Source organism: Tiliqua scincoides, chromosome 1 (assembly GCF_035046505.1).
Source record: "Tiliqua scincoides isolate rTilSci1 chromosome 1, rTilSci1.hap2, whole genome shotgun sequence".
Taxonomy (NCBI): Eukaryota; Metazoa; Chordata; class Lepidosauria; order Squamata; family Scincidae; genus Tiliqua; species Tiliqua scincoides.
In genome coordinates, this window is record NC_089821.1 from 228,377,343 (window position 1) to 228,395,033 (window position 17,691).

The 17,691-nt window shown below is 43.9% G+C and overlaps 1 protein-coding gene across 2 annotated transcripts; it reads left to right on the top strand.

The window, feature by feature from the left end:
• Positions 1 to 771: 771 nt before the first annotated feature.
• NTPCR (nucleoside-triphosphatase, cancer-related) lies at positions 772 to 17,415 on the top strand. Of its 2 annotated transcripts, XM_066611440.1 has the most exons (5): positions 772 to 848; positions 4,864 to 5,026; positions 6,297 to 6,393; positions 12,954 to 13,163; positions 16,165 to 17,415. In XM_066611440.1, the coding sequence occupies exons 1-5, from the start codon at positions 815 to 817 to the stop codon at positions 16,231 to 16,233; spliced, it is 573 nt and encodes a 190-aa protein (XP_066467537.1). In that variant the 5' UTR covers positions 772 to 814; the 3' UTR covers positions 16,234 to 17,415. The 2 variants fall into 2 exon arrangements, with proteins under 2 accessions (XP_066467537.1, XP_066467538.1); XM_066611441.1 differs by lacking the exon at positions 12,954 to 13,163.
• The last annotated feature ends 276 nt before the right edge of the window (positions 17,416 to 17,691 follow it).

A 17,691-nucleotide genomic window follows, 5' to 3' on the forward strand; every position in this document is an offset into this window, starting at 1 on the left:
TCTATCCACCCCTTGCATAATTTTGTATGTCTCACTTTAGCAGAGCCTCACAACTTGGCAGCACTACCGCTGGCTTTGGAAAAGAGAGAGAGAGAACAAGAAGAGTTTATTTCAGAGAACTGCTGCAAGGGGCTTGCCAAGGGCTTCACCTTCAAGGTACAGGCATTTCTTTGGTCTGACTGTTGCCAGTGGCCAGGCAGGTGTTGGAAATAATTCAAGGACCTGCTTTTCCCCAGAGTGGAGCATGCTCAGTGACCAACCAGGGATGTGTGGTGGATGAGGAGGCAGGTGAGGCAGAGCCTCCCCACTGGAGTCCTTCAACAAGTGTAGCCGCCACGTGAGGCACCCAAGTGCCCACAACCCACACGCTCTGCAGCATCTGGAGTCCAGGATCACATTCTGCATGTGGCTGGTGGATGCCTGGGCACCTCACCTGGAGGTGGCGCCTTTGCGAAGGATTCTGGTGGAGAGGCTCTGCCTCACCTGCCTCCCCACCCTCTGTGCGCTGTCTCAGGCTGCAGACCTACCCACACTTCCCTGGGAGCAAGCCCCGCTGACTCTAATGGGGCTTACTTCCGAGTAGGCATGCACAGGACTGGGCTCCGAGCCCCGGGACAGCCTGCGCGCAGCTGGAGAGGGGAGGAGAGGGCGGAGGGAAGGTGGCGGCCGCCGAGACTGCAGGCACTGCCGACTCTTTCCCAGTCAGACTCGGAGGAAGGGGAAGCGGAGGAAGCTGAGCGGAGGAAGGGGAAGAGCGCCCTCTAAGGTCGGCTCCCTCCGCCACCCCCGGACGAGCTGCTGCAGGCCCCTCGGCATGGCCAAGCACGTCTTCCTCACGGGCCCGCCAGGTAATGCCGCCAGGGAAGCGGGGCCAGCCCCACCTCGGGGTGGGTCGGGCCCTCTGCTGCCCGCCCGCAGCGTCGCTCGGCGGACCAGGCGCGCTCTCCCCTCCCCTGCGCGCTCACGTGGCCCTCCCAGGCCCTCCTCTGGGCTCTCCTTCCGAGGGTCGCCTTGCCAGGACGGCGCTCCCAAGCAGGCCCTTCGCTGCCCTGCAAAGCCTTTCAGGCCAGCAGTCTAACCAGCAGGTAGAACCACATTGAGTTCACAAGCCTCTGCATGTCTACTCAGAAGTCAGTCACACTGTGTTCAATAGGTCTTACTCCCAGGAAAGTGTGCATAGAATTGCAGCCTTATTCCCCTGAGTAACTTCAGAGTTCGAAGTTACTCAGGGGGATAACGTGTCGACCCAATGTGCGGCGGCAGTGAAGAAGGCCAATTCTATGCTTGGGATCATTAGGAAGGGTATTGAGAACAAAACGGCTAATATTATAATGCTGTTGTACAAATTGATGGTAAGGCCACACCTGGAGTATTGTGTCCAGTTCTGGTCGCCACATCTCAAAAAAGACATAGTGGAAATGGAAAAGGTGCAAAAGAGAGCGACTAAGATGATTACTGGGCTGGGGCACCTTCCTTATGAGAAAAGGCTACGGCGTTTGGGCCTCTTCAGCCTAGAAAAGAGACGCCTGAGGGGGGACATGATTGAGACATACAAAATTATGCAGGGCATGGACAGAGTGTATAGGGAGATGCTCTTTACACTCTCACATAATACCAGAACCAGGGGACATCCACTAAAATTGAGTGTTGGGCGGGTTAGGACAGACAAAAGAAAATATTTCTTTACTCAGCGTGTGGTTGGTCTGTGGAACTCCTTGCCACAGGATGTGGTGCTGGCGTCTGGCCTAGACGCCTTTAAAAGGAAATTGGACAAGTTTCTGGAGGAAAAATCCATTATGGGGTACAAGCCGTGATGTGTATGCGCAACCTCCTGATTTTAGAAATGGGTTATGTCAGAATGCCAGATGCAAGGGAGGGCACCAGGATGAGGTCTCTTGTTATCTGGTGTGCTCCCTGGCGCATTTGGTGGGCCGCTGTGAGATACAGGAAGCTGGACTAGATAGGCCTATGGCCTGATCCAGTGGGGCTGTTCTTATGTTCTTATAAGGCTGCGATCAGCGAGAGCCCAATCCTAGGCTTGTCTACTCAAAAGTAAGACTCGTGTGTTCAATAGGTCTTACTCCCAGGAAAGTGTTCATAGGATTGCAGCCTTTCTGCATAGGATTGCAGCCTTATTCCCCTGAGTAACTTCATAGTTAGAAGTTTCTCAGGGAAATAAGGCTGTGATCAGCGAGAGCCCAATCCTAGGCTTGTCTACTCAGACATAAGACCCATTGTGTTCAAACCCAGGAAAGTATTGATAGGAGTGCAGCCTTATTCTCTGGAGTAACTTCAGATACTACTACTATTACTAGAGGCCTTCGGCTTGATCTCGAGCCATGGTGACTTGATGGATGATCTATAGGAAGATCGGTCATGTGCAAGACTAGAGAGGTCTTGCTAGGGTTTTCTTCATCCTAACTTCAGATGGCATTATTTATATCAGTGAAAGCCTAATCCTAGGCTTGTCTGCTCAGAAGTAAGACCCATTATAGTCAGTGGGGCTTACTCTCAGGTAAGTGTGGCTAGTCTTGCAGCCTGAGATGCACTGCCCTTCCTCCAGGGAGCTCAGGGTGATTTACGTAGTTCCTCCTCCCCTTCTTTTGTCCTCACAACAACCCTGTGAGGTAGGTGAGGCTGAGAGAGAGAGAGACTGGCCCAAGGTCATTCAGGAAGCCTCATGGTTGAGCAGGGGATTTATTGAATTCCAGTGAAATAAAACATGGTTAGAATTGGGTATCAGCCTGCCCTACTTTAAATGGCACTATTGAAAAAAAAGTATGTCATTTGCACTGCTGTTATATATGGCACTTAAAAGTGTAAAGTGCTTAAGGGCACAGTCCTAACCAGGTCTACTCAGAAGTAAGTCCTATTTTGTTCAATGGGACTTATTCTCAGGAAAGTGTGGTTAGGATTTCAATCTTATGTGCTTTACTTTAGAAGCCTGAAGGCCAAGAAAATTGCCTGGTTGGTTCAGATCAGTATGTGACATTTAACTGCCAATCCTGCATTGCTTCTTGTTGGTTCTTTTGTCGTTCTGCCTCCAACTATCTCTGCTGAATAGTACTCAGAAAAGAAACATCACGCTCCCCCCCATACATTAGAGCATATGGTACAGTACTCTGAAATTGAGCCAGCCTATAATTAGCAAATAGGTATCTCATTTTTCCTTTGCATAACATTATGATGATGATAGCAATACTTAAATGTTTTCCACCCCAAGACTGTAATCTTATGCACTCGTATGTGAGAGAAAGGTCCCTTCAATTCAGTAGGATCTACCTTTGAGTAAGTATGTATAGGATTGCGCTACACGGGTCAGTGAACTTAAAACTATTTTTATCTATAAGAGATGCCATTATATATAATGTCACTTAAGTGAAAGTATGGAATTGATTAACTTGACAGTACATTACATTTAATTTAATACATTTAATACAGTACATTTTAATAATTTAATACAGTACAGGTTTTTTTTTTAAATTACGTAGTGCGATTCCCCCCCCTTTGTTTCGCATGCATTGTTAAACTTCTGTTTCTCTCTTCCAATAGCTCATACTTTTTTGAAGTACACAGGTTTTGAAACTTCTGTTTCCACATCAGTTAAAACTGCAAACATCAGCTATTTCCTTAACAATTAGTTTGTGGGGCTTAACTTTTAAAAACTGATTTAGTATGTCATATCTAAATAACGTACAATTATGGGACAAATTGTCCTCCCAGTTTATTTGAATAAATTAGATTCCTGGAGGTTTAAATTATGACCTAAGAAAACAGAGTCATTTTTCAGTGGATGTTAATATGATTATACGAGATGATAAATAGATCTGGGAGTGGGGTGGAGGTAATATTAATAAGCAAGACTTTTTATTGTGTAGTTTTCAGCAAGGGAGGTGATGGGCCTTACTTGTTATTGGTTGGGAAGTTCTTAATATGTGACCCACAAGATAAATCAGTAGATGTTTTTGTAGGCTCTCTCTCTCTCTCTCTCTGATCTTTGAAAATTAATCCTTGGGAATGCATCCTAGAAATGTCAAGGAATATCTTTTGTAATTATGTATGTGAATGATGACCTGAGAGCTCCAAAGTACAGTTCCTTCATTTATGAGTGTTGGCCATTTATCGTCTGCAGAAGCAAATGGGGATGATCCCTGCTCCAGTCATGGTATGTAGGACTGCTTGCCTGATGAATCTATCAGGCAAGTACTCCTACATATCATGACTGGAACAGGGAGCTGGGCCGTTGTGTTAAGACTCCATGTTCCCAACCCTTGTGATTTGCAGCCAACAGGGTGAAGACTTACAATATGGTGGTCCTTGCATATATGGTGAATTGTACTATGCATAATAACAGGTGCAGGCTGTAATGGAGAAGCCACTTTAGGTGACATTTTCATTTCAACTGTAGTATGTTGTAGATAGGAAGCAGGAACTGTAACAGTCTTAAAATATGTACTGTTGTTCTTTGTCTTATGTGAGGGTTTCATTCCATAGTCAATGCCTAAAATTAAAATTGCACATACTGAAAATTACCTTGAAAATTCCTTACATCCAGAAAATATGTAATTAAAAATTATGAGAGGCAGGTGAGAACTGACTAAAGGAAGAACAGTTTCATTCTCCCATCTCATTCTCAGATGTATATTTAATAAGTGGAATGGTGGGCACAATTGCCTGTACTATTTAAGCTGTTGTTTTTCTCTGCCTTGGTGGGGGGTGTTGCAGATTGTGGGTAGTTGAATTCATGCAAGTCAGCTGGCTGTAAGGCATGTGGTGACTATATTTTTGCTTCGTAGCTGCTTTGGAGTTTGAGCAATCAGTGCTACTAAAAATGTGGCATAATAAATGTTCCTTTTAATATAGGAATTGGAAAAACAACATTAATCCAGAAAGCCACTGAAGCTTTAAAGACATCTGGTGTCCCTATTGATGGATTTTACACAGAAGAAGTGAGAGAAGGTGGCCGGAGAACAGGATTTGATGTTGTCACCCTGAGTGGAAGAAGAGGAATTTTATCTAGAGTTCGGTACTGATGTTTTAAAAGATACACTGTAATACCTACAAACGCTTTCATGGAAAGCATAACTTGTTCCACAGTACATTGTTACTGTCCATTATAACGTTTGGTACAAGTGCTGAGAAAATCAACACTGTACTCCCAGTAGAAAATGTTTGCAAGCAATCTCTCTCTCTCTCTCTCTCTCTCTCTCTCTCTCTCTCTCTCTCTCTCTCATGCACTCGCACACACACACACACACTTCTTTCTGTTTTAAAAACTTTGATATTAATCCATCTCTAGGCACATGCGTCCACCCCCCCCCCCAGCGATGCTAACCATCCATCCAGGTTTTTATTTTTCCCTTGAGTTACAAATCACAGGAAGAAAAAGAAAAAGCTAAAATTAAATTAATCCATCAGATTCCTTTCCTACCCATGTAAGCCATTCATTCAGGTTTTTCCCAATTACAAAATACGTAGTCAGAGTGTTAAATTATTTAATCTGTCATCTCCAGGTTCTTTCCTCTACTTGCCAACTCACCCATATTTCCCCAACCCAAGTTCCAACATTCGGCATCTCCTTTGTGCACATGCCCACTCGCACACGCACATACTCACAGCCCCTTTCCCTGGGGAGAATTAGTTCAGTCACTAAGGAGGGGAAGGGAGGTAGAAGATCCATGTTTCACTCATAATGTATTGGAGGAAGAGAACAGGAGCCAGTAGTTAACAGGAACCACTATGCTGGGCAAGAGGAGATGGAGCAGGAGCCTGCCTAGAGCAGGAGACAATCTGTGCTCATCTGACTCTGCCTGCCTGCCAGAGAGGGAGTGGGAAAGCTATTGATGTGGACAGCACATAGTGCTGCAGCAAAATAACTATCTGGTTGCACCCTTTCTTGCTTCTGCCCCGACCTCTCACATTCACAGCAATACAGTCTGCCGCTGGCTCCAATATGGAGGGCTAGATCAGTCTTTGAGTCAGAATACAGTCAGAAGGCTAGATTGGAGACTCTCATAGGCCAGATTCAGTCTGTGGGCCTTAGCTTGCCGGCCTGCAATGTAGCTGCTGTGTTTTAGTATAATATTGTGCACGTATCTCCAACCAGGACAGACTGAGGAACTAGCAGCAAAGATGTAAGGACATTAAAATGGAAAAGGAAGATAAACAAGCTGGTTGTAGAATTAGACATCCCTTATGTGGCCTGTGAACTGCCTACTGAGGAGCAGAGTTCTAGAGTGTTTTTTGTTCTTATTGTTTGCAGCATTTAATTTTTAATCTTTCTTTCCTTCATCCAGCTCTGGTTCTTCAACAGCAAGGCGTGAATACTGTGTTGGCCAATATGTAGTAGACCTACCTTCTTTTGAACAGTTGGTTCTTCCATTGTTGAGAAATGTGAGTAATGTATTGGAATTTCTGGAAGACAATGTGATGAGCAGTTTGCATTGAAATGAAAGTACATAGTTTTAGTGCTTCAGTGACTTTCTGTGCACCACAAACATGTAGAACAGAGGTGCTCGAAGTGCCAACTGCTGCGCACCAAAAACAGCTTCCCTGGTGCGACCAAGGCAAACCATTCCATGGGGGAGCTGTGAATCTCCCATTCCGGTCTGCCACAAACCGCACACCTTCCAACCGCGTTTGCCCAGAACTCCGGGCACACAGCTGGCTGGGATGACATAACACGGAAGTGGCTGGTCGGCATGTGGTTTGGGGGAGACCGGAACAGAAGATTAGTGGCTCCCCTGTGGAACGGTTTGCCTTGCTCACACAGTGGATGGGTAAGGACATGCACCAGATCTGACCCTTGGGCCACAGTTTAACCTGCCCTGATGTAGAAGGTAGTGCTGCTTTCATGTTTATATAGTTGCACTTTATTCTTCTGGTAGCATGTCCCTAGATTAAAATAGCCCTGCATGGATACTCAGTCATTGTAGGGTAGGAGAACCTCTATTATTGCTGTATAAAATAGATTTGAGGAGCAGATCTTGTAAATGGAAATGTCCTTTTCTGTGTTTCCCTACATTAGGGGTGCCCAAAACCCAGGCCTGGGGCCACTTGCGGCCCTCGAGGCCTCTCAATGCAGCCCTCAGGGAGCCCCCGGTCTCCAATGAGCCTCTGGCCCTCCAGAGATTTGTTGGAGCCCACACTGGCCGGACGCAACTGCTCTCAGCGTGAGGGCAACTGTTTGACCTCTCATGTGAGGGCTCCCTCCACTGCCTGCTGTTTCACATCTGTGATGCAGTAGTGACAGTTCATCTTTAATATATTCATTTATGTAAACTTATGTAAATTTATTCAAATTTTAAATGTAAATTAATTCTTTTTTCCCCTGGCCCCCAACACAGTGTCAGAGAGATGATGTGGCCCTCCTGCCAAAAGCTTTGGACACCCCTGCCTACTTGCATGGAGAGTGCCTTCTTTAAAACTCTGATAGTGGTGCTACTCTGCTTCGAGAGAGATACAAAATCCATTGTTAAGAAACAATATAAAATACAAAGGATACATGGTTGTGCATATTTGCTCCTAACAGCTGATGACATGAAACACACTCTGGAGTAATTCCCACTTGTGTTAAATGTGGCTTGTTCCCTAGTAAATGTTTCTAGGATTGCAGCTAGGCAGCCCAATCCAACGCAGTTCCCCCTGTGACAATGCAGCTGCACCACGTTAGTGCCTGCTGCATCCTGTGGGGGAGTTTCAGCCTCTGGAGACCTCCTTGGGTAAGGGTGCCGGTCTGCTGTATCTACTCGGACCTGCACACCTCTATAGGTGGTGCAAGTCAATGTGGACTAGGTTGGGGGATTGAGGCTGGAGAGGTTAGGATATCGTGTGTGCCAGTACCATTCCCTTTCCTGTCTCAATCCACCCTCTTCCCTGCCCCACAGCCACCCCATTCCTCCCCTTCCCTGCCCCACTCCACTCACTCCAACCTCCCTTCCACTCCCTGCACTGACTTAATGTTGCTGACAGGCATCCTTTGGCCAGTAGAATGTGAAGCGGGCCACTTGCAGCGGCCAGGCTGTGTGGACTGGCATCTCGCATTTTGTGACAGCTGGAGAGTTCCTTATGTCACCGGAACCCTTGTTCCAGTGGCATAAGGCCCTAATACAGTGGTTCTCAAACTTTATTAGCACTGGGGCTTGCTTATTAGATTTATAGTCTGTTGGAACCCACCAGAAGTGATGTCATTAACCCGGAAGTAAAGTCATGTCTGGAAATGACATCATCAAGCAGGAAAATTTTTAACACCACCCATATGACCAAATCAAATAAAATCAATTAAATAAGTAAGTAAATTAAAGTTTACCATAAATGTAAGTTTAAAGATTTATTTAAAATAAATAAGAACTCTGCTAACCCTCCCAAGTGGTTGCTGTTCTGTTTACAAAAAATTCCCCAAACATCTCAAAGTCTACAATTCCCTCCACACTTACCTGGGAGTAAGGCCCATTGACTGTCATTTTTAAAAGCATATACTTAGTGGCCTGTTAAAAGTACAGATGTGTAACATTTCTCTAAATGCAGCACATAGCATGGTAGCATTTAAAAATAAAATATGCACTGAAATGAATGGAGACCCATTCTCCATTGGCTTGCAGTCCACCTAGTGGGTCCAACCCACAGTTTGAGAAATGCTGCCTTAACAGTATTGGGCTAGTTAATCTGGGTTCTATGCTCTTCCCATCACAAGAAGGGAGCCAAGGAAGTGCTTGTAGACTTGGGCTGGCTGATGGGAAAGATACCAACTTTTTCATTGGTCTTACAGTTTGGTCACCCTAAAACAAGCATCTAACTATTCAGCTGCAGTACAGCCCCTTGATATGTCTACATTACTTTCCTTCTTTTTTTGCAAAAGCAGCATGTGCTTTTGTTGTTTGAGAAACCATAGGAGAGACGGGTAAATTAATGTCCGCAGGCCCATGAGAGCCTCCTTCTGACTATACTCTTGACTCCCAACTCAGTCTGGCCCACTGCAGTGGACAAAGCAGCAGACCTCTTCTGTGCTTATGAGTGGTCAGAGGTGGCAGCAACAGAAGGTCTGCCTGCACCCAGGAAGTTTGCTCTAGCACATCAGTCTCTGGGCCCACCTGTCTCTCTCACAGTCAGGCAGGCAGAGCCAGCTGAGCACACGGTGTCTGTGTCTTGTTCCAGACAGCCCCCTGCTCCAACTCCTCTCACCCAGTATGGTAGTTTCTGACAGCTAATTTCCGAGACTCATCCTCTCCCTCCACCATACCAAAAGTGAAATTTGTATGCTCTACCTCCCTTCCCCCCTGGCAATTACAAAGGGGTCTTTTGTGTGTGTGTGTGTGTGTGTGTGTGTGTGTGTGTGTGTGTGTGTGTGTGGCTTGCACAGAGCTTTATAATGTTCGGGGCTTTGTCTTGGGAGGGAATTTTGGATGAATTGCTAAGTGGGGACAAGGAGGTAGGAACCTGGAAATGATGGATTAAACAATTTAAAACTGAGAGGGGCAGAGAGATTTGTAACTGGAAAAACTTAGATGAATTGCTTTCATTGGGGCTGGGAGGGGGTACCTGATGGATTCATTTAATTTTAACTCTCTGAATTTCTGTGAGATCTGTAACTGGAAGGGGGGGGACTCTGAACGGGTACCTTTAACAATATAACTCTTCATGTGTGGGATTTTTAAATCGGGAGGGGGAATCCCTGGGTGGATACATACTTTGGGGAGGGGGTTCTGCAGGTGGATTAATTTAAAACTTTTAAAAACAGAACTCTGTGTGTGTGTATGATTTGTAACTGGAAATAAAACTGAATGGATGCTACTTTGGCCCAAGGGAAAATTAATTCAGTTAAATATTAATTCTTTCAAAAACAGAATGATGGGGGTATAAAAATAAGTATGTATGATGGTCCTCCATATCACTTCAGTGTGGCTCTCAAGCCAAAAGATTTGTGCACCTCTTTAGCTATAGAGTACATTGTTGTTGTTCAAGTTGAGGTTCAGCTCCCTGCAGTGCTCAAGGTGGCTCTCCTGGTAGCCCTACTCAAGGAATGGGCCTGCTTGTGATTATGTTCTTTGGTGCCTGGTTTATCCTGTGGAGCTTATCCAGGCTTTAAGATAGGAATGGACAATGTTTTTAACCTGAGGGCCATGTTGAGATATGGAATTTGTATAAAGGTCATGATGCATATTTGTTGTTATAATTTCCATTGTAACTATATGTTACCATCATTCTGTTTTTTAAAGAATTAAGTTAAGGACAGGTAACCCCTCTCTTGCCATAGTAGTGTCCATCAAGATATATTCCCAGTTACAAATCAAATACATAGTGTTAAAAAGTTTACAATTAATCCATCTCCATGCACACTTCCCCTTCAAGTAAACAAATGTCCAGGAATACTTTTCCTTCAGTTACAAATTGCATACGCCCACATACACACTCGCGTGTATGTATGGTGGGCCCTTAGTATCCATGGAGAATCCGTTTCAGGATCCCCCGCAGATACCAATTTCCACTGATACTGGGATCCATGGAAAGTCCTCAAAGGGCTTCTCGGACGGGCCTTCTGGTAATGTCTGGGAAGTGTTCTGAGGTTGTGGGGAGGCGACACATGAAAACCAGAAGTGCCTTTCCAACGCTTCCAGGAGGCGTTCTGAGGCCCTTCGGATGCAGGTGAGTCAAATCTGCAGGTGCCAAACCTGCAGGTGAGAAGGGCCAACTGTATGTATGTTCTTTTTAAAATAGTTTCTCTCCAAGATTTTCGACCTCAGTTTCAGATCACACGGAATAAGTGTAGGTGTCTGCATGTGTCTGTGCTAAAATTAAATTCATCTATCAGATTCCCACCATGTAAGCAATTCAAATTTTTTTTCAGTTACTAATCTCTCTGTCTTCTGCATGCACACACACAGAGCTTTAAATGATTAAATTCATCATTTCCAGATTCCTTTGGGAGTGGAATCAAAGTCAGAGTATGACCAAACTGGAGATTCTCATGGTTCTTAACTTAGGACCCAGTCCTAACCAGTTTTCAAGTGCCTGTGCAGCTGTGCCAATGGGGTGTGTGCTGCATCGGGTGGTGGTGGGACAGTCACAGACCTCCTCAAGGTATGGAAACATTTGTTCTCTTACCTCAGGGCTGCATTGTGTCTGCTCTGGTGCCGGAAAGTTGGATAGGATTGGACCCTGAGTCATTAAAAGTATTGTTGCATAAAAACTACAAATATATACACCAAAATTTTATTAATTATGTAGAGTTGTAATTTTATTGTTATATACCACTTGAGCATTGAAAAAAGTGGTCTAAATATATTTTTAATAAATGAATATGTAGCTGAAAGCAGGAGGATTTTTTATGCAATGGGAAAGCAACATAGGCAGTCACAATGCTCAGTGTTTTTTGTTTGTCTTGCTCTGATTTCCTTTTATCATGGTTTCCTGGTAGGGTGCAGCCACAGAGGGATAGGCTAAGGCAGTGGTTCTCTAACTTTTCCAACCCGTAGCTCCCCGATCCTTGTGGCCATTGGCCAGTGCTCCCCATCACAATACCCCAGCTCAGTTACCCCCAAAATGGGGATGAAGGTGTTATAATTATACACTAGAAACAAAAAAACAGCTGCAAGCACTCTGAGGCTGCAATCCTAACCACACTTACCTAAGAGTAAGCCCCATTGAACAAAATAGGACTTACTTCTGAGTAGACCTGGTTAGGATTGTGCCCTGAGTTTGTTAGTAGCACACCTAGAGGTTTTTGGAAAGGGGGGCAGAGAAGTGATGAATTTGCTGGGGGAGGGGAAGACTTTGTTTTGTGTGTATCTGCTAATTGCAAACTGATGCAAACTGAGACCCAGAGGCTGTTTGGTTGCAATCCTAACCTCACTTTCCTGGGAGTAAGTCCCATTGAACACAATAGTATTTACTTCTGAATAGACCTAGCTAAGATTGTGCCTTTTGTCTTACAACAGCAGCCAACATGGGAAGTCCCCCCTCCCCCCCCAGGAGGCAGGAGGAAAAAGGGGGATGGCTGAAAAGGAATGGGTATTATTTTTTAATCAATTTTTGGAGGCAAAGCCATCAAGAGTGGCTTTTTTTCTTTTTTGAAGGGGGAGGAAAAAGAGAAAGGTGAAGATCATTGGTTAAGCTACCACAGTCTCCAAGCCTATGTAGGTCTACTCGGAAGTAAGTCCCATTTGAGTCAATGGGGCTTACTCCCAGGAAAGTGCAAGTAGGATTGCAGCCGCACAGAGCAAGATTACAACTCACCCCCAAAGTTGATGGGGGCTGCTCACACACATACAGCCCAACATGCAGCTGCCACCCCTGTTCCCCCCAGGCAAGACAGAGGGATGCAAGCTGGGGCATTTGGAAACCCCCCCCCCAAGAGCAGGCTGGGCTCCCTCTTTCCCAAGTGGAGGAAAGTGCTTCACTGCTCTCTAGGTCAGGCTTCCCTCCCAGTTTGAAGCCTGCCAGGAGTGTGCCCTGTGCTGATGAGATGCAGCACCTCTGAGCTGCCCAGCCAGCCTTCTCTCCCACCTCCCCCCACCATGTTTCCCACACCCTCCCTACCTCATGCTGCCCCATCCACCTCCTTCTCAACGTTGGAAAAGCAGCAAGTCAGGAGGCAGCACGTGCAGCACGCCTCACTAGGGAGACCTGACACACAGATTGAATACCTCAGGGCTAAGGCAAACTAAAAACAAGGCACAGTAACTCAGATATAAGGAGTCAATGGATCAGTTAGAACCTTTTGAGTGAGAGTTTTTCACATGCAACTTTGTCATTGTACTGCATGATGTCTTGCTTGGTCACAGACCAGTTAATAGCTAACATTCTTTGAAAATGCATGACAGACCTCTGTTTCTTGAAAAGCTTATTTTTCAGTGAAATCACTCTCTTAAAATTGATCCTTCTGCACTACAAAGAATAATAACTTCATCCATCTATTAATTTTCTGGATGCTTAATCATCTTATATTTTCCTCTTAGGCTGATCCCAGCAGCAGTGTAGCAAAAAAGGTCTGCGTAATTGATGAGATTGGTAAAATGGAGCTCTTCAGCCAGTCATTTGTTCAAGCTGTCCATCAACTTCTGAGTGGTTCAGGAACTGTGATACTTGGAACAATCCCAGTGTCTAAAGGGAAACCCTTGGGGCTTGTGGAAGAGATCAGAAATAGGAAGGAGGTGAAGGTCTTCAATGTAAGTCATTCAAATAAGAGTACTAACTGTGATCCCACCCACTGGGGTCCAGGAAGGAAGGATAAACATGTAGGAAATGAAATTAAATAGCTCACTGCAGCTTTGCTTCATGAACACATTTAGGACATCAGTCTCCCTAAAATAGCTTCACCAATTCCATGTTTGTAGAGACCTGCGTTTTAGCCCAGCCTGCTCTGTATTTGGCACTTGTTGCTCTTTTAGGGCTGCTTGGTCACAATGTTTTTGTGACAACAGGAACTGCAACTATGCTGGTGGCAGAATCCCGCTTCTGTGTAACTCTTGAAAAAGTACAGCAGGTCTGCAGAGTTTAGATGATCAACCTAACACTCCTATGCCCCATTTGTCCCTGGCACCCAGTCCTCACGCTTCCAAACCTTCTTTGTCCCTATTTCCTTCCTATCTGCAACCTTTTAGCTGCATCTTACTTTGTCCTCAGCTGCTTCTTTCTTCATGTCTCCTCTGGTCTTTACTTTTTATCATACTGCCACATTTCCTTGCTATCCTGTCCATTGGCCAACCTGCCTAGTATTCATATTTCTCTCAGGCCTTCCTGATGTTAAGCACCTCAAGATTTCTTCTGAGACACTTCCACTGCCCTTTTCCTTATTCTCCATTGAGCCTTTCCTTAGCTACCTGTTTCCTGTTCATTACCCACTTTGCACCCTTTCTTCAGCCACCTTACCCCTGGATTATCTGTCCCTTTGCTTTTCTGCTTCCTGAAACCTCTTACCAGTCCACATCCTGCTTTACAGATCTATTTCCTTGGGCCTGTGTGAGGTGTAAACCGAAACAAAATGATACTCTTCCCTTCCTTCACAGAAACTGGACTGCAGAATTTCTGGGTGGCTGGTTCCCTGAGTAGTTGGGTCCATGAACAACATTCCCTGCTAATCCTTCAGCTTAGGCAAACAATGTCAGAAGCTACAAGTACAGTGCCATATCCGTTTTTGCTATTGTGTACAACCTCTTTTTTAAAAAGAACAACTACAGACTTTATTTATTTATTTAATAAATAAAATTTATATCCCACCTTTCTAGATCACAAAGGGCACTCAAGGTGGCTTACAAATAAAACAATACTAAAAGCATTTTTATATATGTATGTAACTGTAACTATGTGTAATATATAAATATGTATATAACTGTGTGTAACTGTAAATGTAGAGTCTTGCTTATTGTTTAATAGTACTGTTAGGAATGGGTTTGGGGGACAGGGAGAGGCTAGCCCCCTTCCTCTTTGCGCTTCCCTGTCCCTCCACAGAAGTGGCCAGCTTCTGCAAGCAAGAGGTAAGCAGGATTGCACTTTTCTTAGTAGAAGGAAATGCACTCACCTGGTTTGATATTAGTGGCTGCAGTTTTTATTGAGATGGGACACACACAGGACAGTGAAACAGAGAAAAGACTTACTTTTGAGGCTGTTTTAAAGCCTCAGAGTTAAGTCCTCACAAATTGACAGGTTACACAGATATAGTTGCCCAAGCTGGCTTGGTCATGGAGCAGCTGGCACCGGTTCAACCTCGCAGCTGGGGAAGAGAGACACTCTCCATTCTTAGCTGTGAGCCCCTTTTTCTGTCATTCAGCCACCCACCCCTCCATAACCATTGGCTCCTGTCCTGTCTGGTGTCACCAGGTGGGCACAGAGATGGTTTCTCATAGGGTGGGGACTAATTTTCAAACTGGAACATTCCAGCTACATCTCTGATAAAGATGTACTGGTGTCAATGGCTGATTGCATATTATTTCCACTATGTGCCTAGTTTGCAACTTTACAACTGGAACTTTGTTAAGTTCTAACATCTCCCCCTACTCTTCTCAGGTGCCTACAAGAAACTTACAAAACAGTATTAGCAGTAGGCTAGAAAAGAATTTCTCAGAAGTAGCAAGACGCTGGCTAAGTAAAGTCAAGGCCTCATTTTTTGGGTCCTAACTATGCATCATCGTAAATATATGGTTGTTTGGATTGACTTTTATAAGTAGTATCTGATACTTTAGGGGAATTCAAAACTTCAGCTGCCCAAGCAGCCAGACATCCAGGCCTTTTTCAACTCTGCCTTCCATCTTCCACCACTTTGCTGTCTTGGCATTTCTTGGAACATCTATTGTAACATAAACATTATTTTTATCTGCGTAATAGCTCTGTCTCATGTTTGTTTCTGGCATCTGGTAACAACATGTCAAGTGCTCTTTCTTTTGAAACTAGAAGTACCAGGCACTAAATCAATGCAGGCAAATGCCCAAGATGTTCTTGATTCATTTGTGTTAATTTATTTTGATAAAAACTTCAAAGGATATGGATTTATAACTCCACTTCCTTTTGTACATCATTCTCTTTTCTTTTCAAGCACACGAGAGGCTCAATTTCTGAATGCAGTTGGCAAGCTGAACTTTACCTGGCTGTTCATGGGTTCCTTTTCAGTTACCTAGTTTACCTCACTGTGTTTATACATTGTTGGAATGTTGGCACTAGTATTCTTTAGTGACCTTAGAAGTCTTGCCTACAAAGTCTTTCAGCCTTCTAGAAGGAACCCTGGTTTGTATCGTCCTTTTGGGGACCTTGTTTTTCTCTGGAAACATGGCATGCACATTAACAATGTATGAACGTTGCATATATTTGCTGTTCCGGTTACATGCCCCGTGCATCCGCTATGTAATCACTTTGACACAAACTCACTTTCTTTTACACAGTCACTGTTACACAACCAAGGAGAAATCTAGTAACGTGGAGATGGGATTAGAAGGAATGTTTTTTCAACATGGACTCACATACATCTTTTTCATACATTCTGTACACCTTTAAAGAATAAAACATTGATGGAATATTGATTAGTTCTCAGTTTTTGTCCTTGTGAGCAGGGGCACATGAGTATACCTTCCTTAACTGTCTGCACTTCTGAAAATGCTCATTGACCTCTTGGGATAAATGACAAGCTGTGTTGATACACACTTTTTTAATGTGGATATCTGTCTTTTTTCATTCTAGATTACCAAGGAGAACAGAGACAGCATTTTGCAAGATGTTGTGACAGCTGCACAGAACTGCCTAAAATAAGAAGGCTGTTATACATGCTGTCTCGTGTGCTCTTTGCAACCCAGTGCAGCCCTTTTTGATGTCTCTGCAGGCTTTTTATTTTAATCTTTGAATGTGCATAAATGAGCTCTGCTGCTTCACATTTGTTATATGGCATTAGTTTTCAGATGAATGAGAATATCTATGCAAACTACCAGGCAATTAATTTTAGGAATCTGAAAATCAGGTTCTTCATAACACTAGTGAGAAACTGGACCTTGAGTGTAATTGAACTGCTTTGGCTTTTATGGCTGATGTTGTATGAACTTCCATTTAGCAGTGTGCCGTGTCCAAGTCAATGGAACTGGACTCAGGCCTTCTTTCTTGTAGATGGAGAAATTTCTCTTGATCAAGAATTTTTTCAAATAATATCCTCCCCCTATATATCACTAATATAAGCTCTATTCCAACATCGAGAAGATGTTGCCTGAATTACCCACAGAATGCTTTTGAGCTTAATGAGGGATACCAGTAATAAATTAATGAATCAGCTGCACTTGCCTTCCAGGCTAAGAACAATGGGAAAAAAACTGATTGGAGCCTCCAGCAACAACATATGTATCTTTTCAGTGTTACTTTCAGACTGGTGTTAAAAAGAAATGGCTACTTTAATTTTGCTCATGCAATAACTGATGGAAATTCTGCCTGTTTCTGTTGATTCACGTTTTCTAATAGACCTTTTTAAGCATTCTCTTTTATTTTTAAATTTCTGGCAGATATTTCCTAAAATAAGATATTTATTGATCCATATTGGAAGAAGTTTCCCACATATGATTAGTTCCCCCCCCTGTAAAATCTGTTTTCTACATTTTGTGGTGCAAGTTGAATGATCCGTTATGTTCGCCATTACTTAATAGTTTATGTTTGTTCCTTCTGGAATCCTTTGCATCATTTCTAGTTAATAAAGGAGCTATAAATTATTGTGACACAGCTTGTGTCTCAAAGGCTTAAGAATGGTGTTCAGGAAAAGTGTTTACCACTTAATCAATTTTGCATGTCATGAAACCTAAATTCCCAGCCAGGTGCACATTTGTTTTCATATGCTGTACAGTGTTCTTTGACTCCAGAAAAATTATCAAGGAATGCAGCCCTTTCTTTCTCTTTTGGTGTGTGAAATGTAACAAATGTTAAAACATTCCTTGATTAAAAGAATGTGGAAATTCAGAGTGTTTTTGAAGTCATTTTTTCTTTTTCCTGGACATATCTTACCATTAGTCTACAATAGCAGAAGTTTGCTAGATGCATTTGCTCAGCAGGCTTTCATTTATTGCAGGTGCTTTGGAGCGGTCCGTGGGCTGAACCGAAACGGAAACTTTTGTCCCATGTCCTGGAGACAAGAGCTTGTTATAATTCTCTGTGTGGCAAATGCAGCAGCATCAGCATAGCCTCTACTGCATCCCACAGGGCAGTTTTGGCTGTGGTAGTCTCCACGGGTAAGGG

Excerpts from the sequence above, each read along its gene's own strand:
- NTPCR (XM_066611440.1), top strand. The coding sequence starts at position 815 with ATGGCCAAGCACGTCTTCCTCACGGGCCCGCCAG. Across the intron at positions 6,394-12,953 it reads TTCTTCCATTGTTGAGAAAT|GCTGATCCCAGCAGCAGTGT; the intron begins GTGAGTAATGTA and ends TTTTCCTCTTAG. Across the intron at positions 13,164-16,164 it reads AGGAGGTGAAGGTCTTCAAT|ATTACCAAGGAGAACAGAGA; the intron begins GTAAGTCATTCA and ends TTTTCATTCTAG.